Below are 15,662 nucleotides of genomic sequence, written 5' to 3' on the forward strand. Positions count from 1 at the left end.
ATACGCCATCTGCTGGCAGGCTCTGGGGCCTGACTGGCTGCAGGGTTATTCAAACTATCACTTGGTCACTGGTGTCTCGAGCTCCTGCATGGGTAACCATGCAGCACTGGAATATTTGGCTGTAGACTGCTTGGCAAGCTTTGCAAAGACTTTGGCTCAAGGCTTTGTGGCGCATACCTTCATCAACATGATCAGTTCAGAGGAGATGTGTGGTGTGGGTGTTGGTGTTTATGACGACTCAGAATAAGTGAAGACAGTTGCTTGCAGCTATTAGCTATCACAAAATTGATGACCATAGTTTTAACACTTTACTGTAAGGGCAGGAAAGCAATGGCCATGTTAACCGGGAGTGATGGATGTTAACCAGCAGGCCAACATACACACAAACACACACCAACTACAAACAGCTCTGAAAGAGTAGATGGGGAGAAGAAGGGAGGGAGAGTACGCTACATATAAGTGCCTGAAAAAGTAATGCTGGTGCCCACTTACACTGTGCCCTGGGAAACCTGAAACCAATAAGACAAGAACACACTGAGCAGCATCTAAGGAAGCCTGTCACTCTTTGAGTCTGGAAGTCTGCTTGTGAGGGCTAATCAGCTATCCTGATTGCAGAGTCTCCATCAGGTCAAGCCAGTGCCGGAAGCTGGACAGTGGCACCAGAGGATAAAAGACAGCTGCTGCCCAGCCACCAAGATTTTGTTATGCAGGGAAACAACAATCGGTGGAAGAGAGGAGGGTGCCATGAGTCCAACCTCTGTATCAATTCCATCATACTGTATAAGGGCTTACGAAGATGCAAACTATAGTTGGATCAGCAGCACTAAAAATCAAGCTCAGTACCTTCATATGTTACATTAAAGGTCATGTCTTTTTCTCAGGTGGATTCCACACGCCGCACAGAACCTGCTGTCAAAGGGAACGTGGGGCAGCAGGGGCAGCATTACTCAAAGGAGATAAGACGAGGACATGCATGTAAATGTCTCATCTTTCATGGTGATCTTTCAGAATGAATGTGGATGCCAGGTTGGGAGGCAACACATGAAGAGCTGGTTTATTTTTTGGGAGTCCCTAATGTGAATATGGATCTGCCAGTCAGATCAATTTACTGTACTGTTGTTGGAGAAAAGCAGAGCTATTGTAGAATAATCACTTTAAGCTAATCTTGGGTACAGCTGAGGTCAATCTACAGACGTGACTAAAAAGGCACTTTAGTGATTACAAGCAACAGCGTCAGCAGCACAGGCTTTTAGCCTAAAATATGGGTCAAACTTTAAAAACTGCTACACCCATATACTTCCCACAGTGTAACTAACAACATATTTCCATTACACCCTTCCAGCCTGGTGAATGCAAATGTCTTTTGAGCTCCATGCTGTCAGCTTTTAACAAAGATAATTTTCAGCTGGTACTGACATGTGTTTTGGTGATCCCAAAGCAAGTGGACAGCTGAGAAACATTGCCGTTCACACCTGTGTCTATCCATACTCTTGCTAGCTGCTCACTAGTAACGTTGGCAGTTGTATCGGTGCAGCTAGAGACGTGGGCAAATTATGAGACAATGGGCCTCTTAGCACAAGTCACACAGACTTTATGAATATCTTCCCTCTTTTGGTGTTGTTTTTTTTAATCCCCTTTGTAGTTGAAATGCATCTTTGTGTGGTTTTCTGTCTCTTTCTGGTAATTTTGTGGGGTTTTTTTGTGGTTTTTTTGGTCTCTTTGTAGTGTCATTACATCTCTTTGTGGTTGTTTTTTTAGCTATTTTGTGTCTTTTTACAGTTTTATTTCAACTCTTTGTAGACGTTTTTGTTTCTTTGTGGTCACTTCTGGTCTCTCCTTGGTTGGTACCTGTTAATTTGAGCAACATTTTGCAGGTGAAGGCAAAAGGGGGCTCTGGAACTTTGGACCTCTAGGCCTTGGCCCAGTTGGGTTGTTCAGTAATGCATCCATCTATGACTGGAGATATCGCTGTCAGCAGAATTCAACGCATCTCCTTCCATAGTGCAAAACGATGGATGTTCTCGCAACACTTTGTCCAACTTTTCATGAAATGGGGGAAATATAGAGCAATAGCACACTGTCACCAAAACAACCACAACATCCTGCATTGATAATAAAGCCCTTGTTGGGGATGTATTTGTGTTTACACTATTCAAGATATGTGGTCAAGTGAGTCCCAGACCACCTCGGCCAGCTAAGTGAACAGAACACAATGCATCTTGTTGGTCTTTTACACTTGTATTTACCGCCATCAATTTCTTATTGGATCACCTAAGACGCATGTCAATACCAAGTGTACATAGGACCATAGGTTCTCTTTAAAAGATCAGCTGGTCCAAGTTCAATCAAAGATAACAGCAGATGATATTATCAGGGTTATCAGTTTAGTTTTGACAAAGCTCCCCAGACCCCCAGAGGACGTAACACAACTGCTTTCACAGACACAGTAGAAATCTCCATGACTGATATAAAAATAAAATCAGTTATGTGGCCATTTATGTATTGAGGCTACTGCACTTGAAATGAATAATAACCCTGGACAGGTTAAAGAGATGATTACTTTGATAAAGTTCAACCTCTTATTTAAAAGTTCATAAATAACTTAGAGGACCCTTCATTAGAGAAACTAATTCCTCACATCTTACTTTTTACTATGGCCTGTTTAAAAGTCTGTGCCTGCTTACTTTTCCATGCATGAGGAGGCGGATGGTAAGGGTGACATTGAGGCCACCCTCTGACTGGACTTTGGTTGGCTCCATGCTGTGAGGAAGTGAGAGCAAAGCACCGTCCTGGAATGGGATGTCCTCAGAAGGAGAAGGAGTAGTGTGGTATTCCAGCCAGCCAGTCACCTGCCAAACACACAAAAAACATGTTATATGTACTAGTATGTATATATATATATATATATATATATATACAGTACAGGCCAAAAGTTTGGACACACCTTCTCATTCAATGCGTTTTCTTTATTTTCATGACTATTTACATTGTAGATTCTCACTGAAGGCATCAAAACTATGAATGAACACATGTGGAGTTATGTACTTAACAAACAAAGGTGAAATAACTGAAAACATGTTTTATATTCTAGTTTCTTCAAAATAGCCACCCTTTGCTCTGATTACTGCTTTGCACACTCTTGGCATTCTCTCCATGAGCTTCAAGAGGTAGTCACCTGAAATGGTTTCCACTTCACAGGTGTGCCTTATCAGGGTTAATTAGTGGAATTTCTTGCTTTATCAATGGGGTTGGGACCATCAGTTGTGTTGTGCAGAAGTCAGGTTAATACACAGCCGACAGCCCTATTGGACAACTGTTAAAATTCATATTATGGCAAGAACCAATCAGCTAACTAAAGAAAAACGAGTGGCCATCATTACTTTAAGAAATGAAGGTCAGTCAGTCCGGAAAATTGCAAAAACTTTAAATGTGTCCCCAAGTGGAGTCGCAAAACCATCAAGCGCTACAACGAAACTGGCACACATGAGGACCGAGCCAGGAAAGGAAGACCAAGAGTCACCTCTGCTTCTGAGGATAAGTTCATCCGAGTCACCAGCCTCAGAAATCGCAAGTTAACAGCAGCTCAGATCAGAGACCAGATGAATGCCACACAGAGTTCTAGCAGCAGACCCATCTCTAGAACAACTGTTAAGAGGAGCCTGCGCGAATCAGGCCTTCATGGTCAAATAGCTGCTAGGAAACCACTGCTAAGGAGAGGCAACAAGCAGAAGAGATTTGTTTGGGCCAAGAAACACAAGGAATGGACATTAGACCAGTGGAAATCTGTGCTTTGGTCTGATGAGTCCAAATTTGAGATCTTTGGTTCCAACCGCCGTGTCTTTGTGAGACAGAAAAGGTGAACGGATGGATTCCACATGCCTGGTTCCCACTGTGAAGCATGGAGGAGGAGGTGTGATGGTGTGGGGGTGTTTTGCTGGTGACACTGTTGGGGATTTATTCAAAATTGAAGGCACACTGAACCAGCATGGCTACCACAGCATCCTGCAGCGACATGCCATCCCATCCGCATAGCGTTTAGTTGGACGATCATTTATTTTTCAACAGGACAATGACCCCAAACACACCTCCAGGCTGTGTAAGGGCTATTTGACCAAGAAGGAGAGTGATGGAGTGCTGCGGCAGATGACCTGGCCTCCACAGTCACCGGACCTGAACCCAATCCAGATGGTTTGGGGTGAGCTGGACCGCAGAGTGAAGGCAAAGGGGCCAACAAGTGCTAAACACCTCTGGGAACTCCTTCAAGACTGTTGGAAAACCATTTCAGGTGACTACCTCTTGAAGCTCATGGAGAGAATGCCAAGAGTGTGCAAAGCAGTAATCAGAGCAAAGGGTGGCTATTTTGAAGAAACTAGAATATAAAACATGTTTTCAGTTATTTCACCTTTTTTGTTAAGTACATAACTCCACATGTGTTCATTCATAGTTTTGATGCCTTCAGTGAGAATCTACAATGTAAATAGTCATGAAAATAAAGAAAACGCATTGAATGAGAAGGTGTGTCCAAACTTTTGGCCTGTACTGTATATATATGTGTATTGGACACATCCTTAAATTCCCCCCCAAAGACTTGAAGACTTATGCTGAGTTGTATTTTAGGATACTTACAGGTCACCACACATCTCATGCTACAGCTGATAATTTTCCCAGAAATGTAGGACTAAAAGTAAAACACTGTATTGGGAAGTCTGCAAACACAGCACAGTGAGACATCACTATTATGAGGTCCACATGATATTTGCTCCATGAATGATACATAATTCTGCAGGGTAGATCCACAGACAACCCAGTGTAATTAGATTCAGCTCCCCTAGGTTTTTGCTGTCTCAAAAATGAATAGTAAAAATTAAAAATAAGTAACCAGCTTGTTTGGATTTTAATTGGACAGTTCACATAACAGGGAGCAATTCGTCTAACCTTTTGCATGGTAAATATAAGAATACATTGGGGATGCTCAGTGATTTACAAATCATAATACTGACTACTACAGGGTCAGAAATGTTTGTTTGTCACAAAAGATTGTGCTAGAGGTGGAACTAAATGAAGATAATGAATGCATCAGCTAAACTCCTGAAAATGAATATCTCTGTGTAATAATGTTCATAGTAATGTTCACTAGAAGGTGCAGCGCGATGACTTGCAGAATCCACAGTGGCAAAGTCTTCACCGGTAAAAAGCTCTTTCCTATGAGTCAGACATTAAAGTTTTCCTTCAGTGCTCTCATTACAGTTTCTCCAATTACTTTGCTCCCCTTTGCCTTTGCGACTAAGGCAAAGGCAAACAGGACAGTCTGTAAGCATGGATGGCTCTGCTAAAAAAGAGAAAGTTACCTTTTTGTGTATAAGTTTTAAGAACTGACCCATTATTCTGTTCAATGTACTGTGTTCCCTTACTATGTCGACACTATGTATATTACAGAGTAAACTGTACTAATTTGAGGAATAGTTTCTGCATGGTTGGCAAGTTATGTAAACAATATTAATAGCCTACTAGACACCTTCGCTTTAGTTACGACACTGCAAACTTCTCTTAGAACAGACAGACGGATCTTCCTGTAGACACTCCCCAACCCAACCCAACGCCCCCTCCAAAAAACATGAAACAAAGTTTTAAAAAGTGGTGGTTCTATGGTTGTAATGTGTTCATCGGTGAGTGATCATCACAGTCAGAACATGCTAGAGCATTGATGGGTATGGTGGAGGGGAGTTTATGTGGAAAGCATTAGACTTAGCCAAAAAAAAAAGTAATAGCTATCCAGGACATAAGACAAAAAGAGAGAAAAAATAAAGAGTTCAAATTTGCAAATTTACACATACCATATTCTTTTATTGTTTGATATTTATTGTTATTGTTTTTCTTCTAATTAGCCCTTGTTCTGATTTTTAATAATTACAATGAATACAAAAGAAAATCCATAGTGTGGGGGCTTGCCTTGGGCCCTGAATGTGCTAGGTCCTGCACTGAATAGATAAATCAAGTTGTGTGAATTTAAAATTCTGCAGTGCCATGTGAAACAGAAACTGAATTCACTCTCATTTAAAAACAGTATCCCCTGTGGTTTGAACTGCTTTCCTTCTGGAGTTGATCTCTAATCATTTGGTCATTGACATTACATACAAAAAGGATTATCCAAGCCTTAATTTCCTCATCCACTCTGTTGATTTTCTGCTCTTATCACTACCTGCGCAAGTTATCATTTAATTTTCTACAGATATCAAAAGGCTCCAGAGAATTCTCACCAGTCTCTTAGTCTGCTCAGTGGATGATATTTTAGCAAATTCTAATATCTGTCCAGACACAACCTTAGGCTATTGTTGTTTTTGTGCTCAAACAAAAACAAACTCTCACCCCGTCTGTATCTCAAAATATAGACTTCAGGCAAAGTTTGTACTTATAATAGTTGTTTTAAAAATTGATAAATATTTTTTTCCTTCAAAAGGTGTGTTTGGCAATTATCTGTTATAGGCAACAAAGAAAAGATGGTAAAACAGCACCCTGTGGTTTACGAGGCAGAGTTAATGTCAGTTAGAGTGAATGGTAAAAGCAGTTATGCTTACGCTACTGAAGTTTGGTGGGACGCCAGGTGAAGCTGGCCCCTTGAATTAATTAACTGACACGAAATGTCAGTCCAGCTGTGAAACTGTGAATGGGCTCAGAAAACTGTGAATGGGCTCAGGAAATTGTGGAAAAATGTGAAATGAAGTTAGCCATGCAACGCAGCAAGTTGGAAATGAAAGAACCATGAAGGTGAGCTAACGGGTGTCTTGTTATGATGATATCAGCTAGCTTATGCTAACTATGCTAACACCAACAGTGTTGCAGATAGCATCAGTGACAGGTGGACTGCTGGACTTCTAGTGAAAAACAACGGCACAAAACTTTGCAGCAACTCCTCCGTTGGGATATTAACACCAATGCAGATGTGAATATCAATCAGTTGGCCTCAATGATGAACCTGAGAATGGCCTTTACTTGAATATCGAGTGAAACAACTGTAAATAACGCTCTGTCTGTCTCTTGCTACTACCACTACACGTTCAGTGGCACCAGGAGGGGGCCATGGCAACCCTGGTACAATTGCTGCTACACAACAAAACATTACTGTCTCTGAGATCCTGTGGTGGGCCCTTTTTAGGCTAGCGAAAAGATGGTGGCAATGACAGTGCTATCGATAACCTAAGGCTTCCTTTTCACGACGGACACATTGACTTGTCATACCAGAAAATGCACAGGTGAAACTAATAACCTTAACGATGGCTCGGTTCACAAGCAGTTACGTCAGTCGGAGACCTCCGTGTGGGGAAGACAGACGGACGCTCGGTCCGAATGCAATGATTGGTTGGAGTTTTCTAAGAACCATATAAGAATGGTATAATTAAAAAAAAAATCCAGATAGGTAAGTGTTGCTTTAAGTGCCCCAGTAAGCTGTTCCAGTGAGCCAACATGCACATTACCATGGCCTGTCTTACAGCTATTTGTAATCTTATTAAACACAGTTGTGCTTTTCCTACCATGGCCTGTCAAAATGTCTGCAGTGAAAAAGGTCTATTGGTACCAACCACAGGGCTGCCCCTGACCAAATTGGGGCCCTAAGCGAAATTTTATTTGGAGGCCCCCCCACCCCACCTCTCCCCATCCCAAATTAATTTAATTTAATTTAATTTAATTTAATTTAAGTGTTCATTTGGAAGGGACAATGCATATTGATGAACATCAGTATAAATACATCTGTAAATATGCCAGAGTTAGCAGAACTGCTAATTTACTTCCATTGTCCCTTGTTGTACTGTATCATAGGTACAAAATGACGGTACAAAAACATGCCATTTAACTTGACAACCTTTATTAGCACTAACAAATGTACTGTAGATACAGTAGTTTGGCTGTATGAGTCAAATAAAATAAAAAATTCAAGCTGAAATAAATAAATAAATAAATAAATATTAAATAAAAATAACTTCAAACTGAAATAAATAAATAAACAAATCTGAGTCACAAATAGCCATCAATTACTCATCAAAAGAAAGTAACTTCCACCACCTCAATCCCCCACCCTTGATGAAACACTGAAAAGGCAGGTTTGACAGGTTTTTCCTATTTAATTTTATTTTGTTATATTTCTCCCTCTCCCCTCTCTGGAGGCGTCTGATCTCCTGCCGCCCTCCCCCTCTCCCACCTTAATTAAACACTGAAAACAGAAATAAAATACAGAGACATTCTTTTCTATTTTCATCTTATTTAGCTATATTTCTCCCTCTCCCCTCTCTGGGAGCGTCCAACCTCCCGGCCCCGCACATACTCCTGCGGCTCAGGTCTCCCTCTCCGCGGAGCCCACCCTCCCGGCCCCGTACATGCCCGAGCGTCTCCGCGGAGAGGGAGGCTCTTTGGGATGACATGTCAACAACTCTTCACCTGCTGCAGCTGCAAGTGCCTGCCGGCGCACCCCTCTGATTGGTCACATGTCAAGTGCTGTCAATCATTGCAGCAACACATGTGCAGTCAGACTACAGGTCTCTTCTCTCCTTCCTCGAGCTGATTCTACGCGTGCCTCATGGTAGATACGCATATGCGCATCCATGCGCATATGCGCAAATGCGTCACCTCGTGCAAAATGTGGCCCCCCATGGAAGATGTGGCCCTACGCACAATGCGTGTTCTGCGTTTAGGGAGGGGTGGCCCTGACCAACCATGTCGGCATAGTTTGTCAGGAAGGGGACTACACAGTGCTCCAAAGCTGGGCTAAATTTTGGCAGGCGAAAAACTGGAGTAGCCACTTTCAAAGGGATCTGTGGAATCTCACCTGAAGATATGTGCATGAAAATGGGTTTCATGGGTACCCACAAGTCTTAATTAAATGTTTTCTTCCTAGTAAATGTTGTGTAAAATCAATGTCTACCCTCAAATTAAAGCTGTAAAATTGTGTTTTTAATGAAAAGGACAACCAGCATATTTGAAGAACACTGAATCGCCTAACACATGTACAGATACATAACATATTAAAACGGGATTGTTGTGGAACTCTGAGTGTATTTGTCTATGCACATCAGATAATTAGGAATATAAGTTATACTGTAAAGTAAGAACCAAAGTATATCAGTATGTGAATTCCTTACGTTTTGGTGTGCCACACCAAGATTTTTAGCCGCTCCATCTGGCCACCACTATAAAAAATTTCTGGGGTGCCACTGTATCAGTTCACTAACAGAATTGGGTATAGGAATTGTTGAGTTTGAAATGACAATGTAATGTGTTTACTTTATAAAGACAACGGGAGCAGATAAAAAGTAAAGATACAGAGGGATTAATAAATAACAGACCATCCATAATGTAGTCTGTTTCAAATGAAGCTGGGAGCCTCTGCAGTTGTGGTGAGTAAAAGCCCCGCCGCTATTTGTTAATGTTATTAGGCTACTTTATGTCTGTCTCCATTATGAAGAAATAACATTGTTTGCTAGCTTGATGCTAATGACAGTAACGTTAACTCAGCGGGTTGACAAAGTGCCTCTGCTGTTTCACACCATCATTTCCCCCTTTTACTCTGTGTGGTAACATCCCTAGAGGAAATATTAAAAATGCTGGGGTGTTGTTGTCATAGCTACGGTTGTCTACGGCAGCAGATCGTTGTGTGTTTCTACTGGTCAAAGTGACGGCTGTGATGGGAGAATTGGATCTCAGTGAAGGGCAAGTGGTCCATAACTTTAATTCTGGAGACAAAAAATGTAGGCTAAGCGCCCTGTGGTCCATTGCCCAATAGGAAATGTAGAATACTCAAAAGTACTTTAAAAGTGCTTGAGTTACTTTTCTCAGGGAGTAATGTTGGAAGTACTTTAAAAGTATTTGAGTTACTTTTCTCAGGGAGTAATTTTGTAAAGTAACTGGTTACTTTTCAAAAAAGTAACACAGTAAAGTACTTTGATTACTTTTAAAGTAACCCTTACCCAACACTTTTCAGTAAGTATTGGTTAAGTGTCCTGCCGTGGCTTCATGTGTTCACTGTCTGTGTAGTTCCTGACTTTTATGAAGGGTTATTGCTTGACTGTACAGTAAGGAGTGTTGCTGAACTTGTGAATGTGCCTTTTTTACCATGGTGGACAGGACCGACCTATTCACTGTGTGTGATTGTTCGCAGACCGTGTGGAGGGTCTGGTTGATGCTTGTCTTGGTTTTGAAGTCCTATATAACCTGTAATGACAGGGTAGTTAGAGGAGGAATGCTGTTGGCCTGTCTATGCTATTTCGTACGCCAAACAACTGAAGTCGTCAAAATCCAGCACTCGGGCAGTGACTTCCCGAGTCAGACACTGACAAAAAAGCCATCCTTTCACGTCGGCATGAAACACAGCCGGTTGCCGTCATATTAAAAATCATTTTGCGGTGTTGTACCGACATAGTGCAATTATTTTTTTTAAAGGTTCATTTAACTGCCCCTTCAAACAGAACAATTGGTCCTAGTCCTGCCTCTGTGGTTTAAATGGACCAGAACTGGAGTCTGATGACATCAGCACTTCTAAGTCATAATACTGAGAATCTTTCCCACTGCTACATTACAGATCACATCATACAGCATTTAGGAAATAAGATAAGATAACCTTTCTCCCTTGAAAAGATTTAGTGCTTCTTGTGCTATTTACGCCAAGGAAACACAAGGTGATCAGCTCAGGATGTACAGCTGTGCCACTGCTGCTTGTTTCAACAGTAAAGGCCCGAACATACTCGGGCGGAACATATGCGGAACGGACTCTGCGGAGGTCCGTGCGGACCCAAAGCGGACGTCCACAGGGCCTGTGCGTGCAAAGCTCAGATTTTATGACCGTGCGGACTCCGCTCCGCGCACCAGTGACTGCTCGGCATGTATTTTTCACATCGCGGGGATTTTTCACGGACATTTTTACAGGAAACTACAACGCGGGAGTGCGCTTGACTATGGCAGCCCGAATGACTGCGGACATTCCTCGCGGAGTCCGTTCCGCTTATAGTACGCCCGAGTATGTTCGGGCCTTAAGCCTACATGTGTTACAGTGACTTTTTATCTGTCCAGAGAACATTGACTTCTTAGGCTACTTGGTTGATATTTGGCTGCTTTATTCAAAAACCGTTATGATCTCCTTAATGCCTTGACATGTGCTTCAAGTATTGTGACTTCTTTAGCACTGTGCATGTCTTCACTGTTTCCCCATGAAGTCCTTTGAAATTTGAAGAAGTTCTGAAAAGAAATTTAATTAGCAGAAAGTGTCTGAAATCATCAGTGCATGGCTAAGGGTATTCATTTATTGAATATATTTGAAAAATTTGCAAAATTGGTAATTGGCAGGAGGTAAAATGTTCCGTATCTGCTCCTAATTTCACATTTTATTCCAATTAATTTGGTTACTGCAAAGTGATAAATGTGGTGTCAAAACAAATGACTCACAAACAAAACTGCCAACTTGGTGCATGTTAGGCTTTGTGCTTTTTGCACCTCCTGGTGATGTTTTTCTCTTTCAAACCAACTAGCAACACCTAGAAAGCAGTGAAAAAAGCATCCACCCCAAAAACCAATTCATGTGTCTCCTACCTGTCTCGGCTCTAATGACCACAGTGTGTCTGTTAAAAGGTGTCAGACAGCAGGATGTGTGCAGCGACCAAAGGTGCTAACAAGCTCAGGTGTCCAATAAACATTTAGACTATCTACATGTGGATGTGCTCACTTTGGTGAACTTCTAAAGAGAAAAACTGCTCAAACTGCTCAAATATTAATGTTGGTGGTCTTGTTGAAAGCTTCTTTTTTTGTGGGTTCACCTTGGATTGTGGTTCATAGGAGGCTCACCTCATACCCTGTGAGCTGATTATTGTTTACTGATTCTTATCGCTGCATTATGGTTTTCTTATTTAATTTGTCACAATCTGCTTCTGGCTGCTTTTCCTTGTGATGCACCGAACCAATATAACAGCACTTGTGCATTTGTCCTTGCTGTTTGAAAGGTGTGTCCTTGTTACTACTGTGTTTAAGGGCAGAGCCTGACTCGATGTCTATATTTTGTCATTTTAATTTTGGAGAAATGTTTTTAAACACAATGTAAGATTTAGGTAGGTGCAGTATATATAAAATGATGTAAGAAATCCATGAGTACAATAAGAACATGTAATCCTGCCAGCTATCTTCAACATGCAGCACACATAAAGTTTAAAGGAACAGTGCATCATATTATTAAAGCAGTGAGCATCTTTAATTCTCTGCTAGGTGCCTAACAACCTTACGGTGATGACAAGAGGAAAGTCCCAGCATCCGGGCAAGAATCAGTCTGGCCCATGCTTAAGTACAGCTTGTCATGTTTACATCCAATTTATTCAGATTAAACAAACAAGATATAGCATGATAATTACTGAGCTTTAGGGTTGCAAGTAGTCAACAAATTTTATCATCACTAAGATGGGTCTATGTTATGATGCAAGGCCTGAACTGTGGCAACGTCTCCACCATGTCCTAGCAGCAAGCGCGCACCCATCTGCTCTTTGTCCACGCTCAATCAGTAAAATATGCACTTCTGTTATGTCATGTGAACAAACCATGTGACGTACCTTTCAGCTGTGCACTCGAGATCAGACCGGAGATGTAACCCCTTAAAATATGGGCTAAGCACATGCTATCTACCTATGTTCTTCATCAGCTTTTTTACAGATGATGTGATGTTTGCTTCCATAATTTGCTGGAATTTAACTGAATCAATTTTTCCATCTACTTGTGAAATGTTCTCTGTGCCACTGGCGCAAGCCCAACGCAAGTCCAAAGTATGATCAATGCAACCTTAAGTTTAACAGTTGGACAGGTGTTTACGTGAAACTCTGCACCCTCTTTTCTCCAAACATACCTTTGCTAATTGCTTCCAAAAAGTTCTATTTTAACTTAATCGGTCCACAGTCTTCTGACACTGAATTTTGTGGTGAGGACACAGGAAAGGTTTGTTGTCACTGCACCACCATTTCAGAGTCTGCTAAATCTTCCTGAAGGTCTTTTGCCGTCAAAGAGGGGCTTTGATTTGCCTTTCTATCCATCCTATGAACAACTCTCTCAGAAAGTTTTCACAGTCTTCCAGACCTCAACTTGACTTCCACAGTTCCTGCTACAGTAACTGCCATTTCTTTATGAACTATGGAAACAGCTCCCTGAAAACACTTTGCTATCTTCTTATAAACTTCTCCTGCTTTGTGGGCATCAATTATTTTAGTTTTCAGAGTGCTGGGCAGCTGTTTAGAGGAGCCCATGGCAGCTGATTGTTGGGACAAGGTTTCAGGAGACGGAGTATTCATAAAGCTTTGAAATTTGCATCACCTGGCCTTCTTACTTTGTGTGCCCAAAACCTTTGCATGATCTTCCTTTCCTTTTTACACTCACACAAACATAGTATAGTAACCTTGCTTAAAATATTGAAAGAGCACTGTACAGGAAGATAAGGAATATTTTTTAAATATATAAATACATATATATATAAAATTCTGGAAATAATTAAATGTCCCTTTCTTCTTTTTATTAAATCAACTAAAAGTTATTAGTTGCTGCCCTACCAGACTAGCTCTTTTTCACCCTGTTCCAGTCTTTGTGCTACGCTAAGATTACATCACCTGGCTGTTGTGTTATATTTACTGCAGTACAAGTTGGATCATCTTCTCATCTAACTCTCAGCCAGACAGCAAATCAAACTTTACCTTTTAAACAACCACCATGGCTGAGAGTTGAAGTAGTAATTAGTGTAACTATTCTAGAACAAATCAAGTTAATATACCATTAATGTTATGTAGCACACTGCTTGTACTGAGGCATTGGCATTCCAGTTGCAATTAATTTGTTTCTCCTCAACCTAATTCGCCGCAGTTGCTATAGCAAAAGAACACAGAGGTCTAATCACTGCTATTTCTAAAGAGTAAATTGCTACTAAATCATCCATACCCCAATCATTCATGTGAAACAGATGTTTTTGTCTCTGTCAGCTGATGGTTCTAGCAAAGGCACATGAGGGCACAATGATGTCAACAATGATTTTCTAGTCTTTGTAATTCAGTGTTGTTTGCTTTTTCAAGCCATCGATGTTGGCGGCAATGATTCATGGAACATGTGCAACAAGGTAAATCCCACTGTGAAGTGTGATAGGTAGGGGCAGCTGGTCAATGTTATTTTTACAATCAGTTCATTTATTTAATTGTATTTTCATATTACTTTATCTTTTACTATGTTGTTTGCCATGTTTTATATGTTAAGTTGACCTTAAAGTTTGTACTGGCAATTTTCATCACAAATCATCTTCACTGAGTGAGGAATATCTTTGAAAAGCCTTGCCAGAGTTCAGATAGAGCATGAATGTCCAATTTAATATTTCCATTTTCCATTTATGTTGGGCATTTTTTCAAAGTACAGTCAGTGCTTCAAGGATGCAATTTGTCTTGAACATACAATGAATTCAAAGCAGCAACAACATAAAGTTTAATCAGTGATGTCAGTCAGGAATACGAATAAAGAAAACCCAGGTGACTAAAGCCACACAATTATGGCACACTGTTGTCTGGCTGAATTAGCTGCAGACACTTGGTTATATTGAATAAAGGTGCCTGCTATACAGGCAATATCTGACACTGTTAAAAATGTGGGACTCCTCTGCACATTTGCTCTGCAAAACCCACAACAGCATCACATGATATGCACCATCAGCAACACGATGGACTGTATTGGCTCCATAAATCTGTTTCAGATCCTCATTTTCTCGGCTATGGAAAGCCAGCTGTAAAAAAATTCCCTTTATTAAAATGCTGAACATTAAAAACGCTGCACATCATGCACATAGAAAGGGAGCATTACCACTGTCAGTCAAACATGTCATAGAATTCAGTTCACAAAGCAGCTGAAAAGCATTCATCATGAATGAAACCCTCCATCTTATTTCTGCATGTTTGAGCTTGTTGGTCTCTCCACCCCAAAAAAGACAAAATTGTTCCTGTCCAAAATTATTTTTAATATTGATATCTCATAAAATGCTTGATCAAAGTGCAGCTTATCACTTACTCATTAAAGTCTGTGCAGATAAGTAATTATAAAGGGCAATATTTTAAAATGTACTTTTTCTAGCAGAGGTTTTGGCCGAGTATTTCAGCAAGCACTTGGCTTTTTTGCCTTTTGTACCTCATATCATCAGATCATGATGTGTTTCTAAATATAGCAGACAACCAAGTGCCATCGCTTGCCAACATCTTTGAGATGATAACCCTGAACAAGAAGTGGCCGTTTGTTTGGGTTAAACATCAATTGCTCACTACTGGGTCCTATTAGCACATTCCCTCTGTAGCAGAGCACTTTCTAATATTTCAAAATGGTCTCTCGGCCATAAACAGGCTGCAAGCGTTTTGGAAAATGAGATGTGGGAAAGCGGAAGGAGAAGGTTGAAAATATCCGCAGATAGACATGCCAAGGAGCCTTTTGTTACAGTACTTCAGCCTGCAAGCAGCCATCCTGCCAGACCTATTTGCCCAAAAAGCTGACTGTAAACCTGTCATCTCTAATCAGTTAGCCTGGCTGAGATCTCAGCCTAAATTACAATCACAAGCTGACGGCCCCTTGCATTGTCGCTATGCCATCTAGCATTAGCTTGGAGGGCTAACATAGTTTATTGGTGCGTGTCT

At 41.0% G+C, this 15,662-nt stretch overlaps 1 protein-coding gene across 7 annotated transcripts in view; it reads right to left on the reverse strand.

The window, feature by feature from the left end:
* The window catches only part of pcbp3 (poly(rC) binding protein 3), a 92,258-nt gene that overhangs the window by 20,447 nt on the left and 56,149 nt on the right, over window positions 1–15,662 (reverse strand). For all 7 annotated transcript variants that reach the window (XM_049594222.1, XM_049594221.1, XM_049594219.1 and 4 more), the window contains one exon: window positions 2,685–2,849. In XM_049594222.1, the coding sequence (XP_049450179.1) occupies window positions 2,685–2,759 (75 nt within the window). In that variant the 5' untranslated portion in view covers window positions 2,760–2,849. The remainder of the gene's footprint in view (window positions 1–2,684; window positions 2,850–15,662) is intronic.

The sequence above is a fragment of the Epinephelus fuscoguttatus genome, linkage group LG13, assembly GCF_011397635.1.
Source record: "Epinephelus fuscoguttatus linkage group LG13, E.fuscoguttatus.final_Chr_v1".
NCBI lineage: Eukaryota > Metazoa > Chordata > Actinopteri > Perciformes > Serranidae > Epinephelus > Epinephelus fuscoguttatus.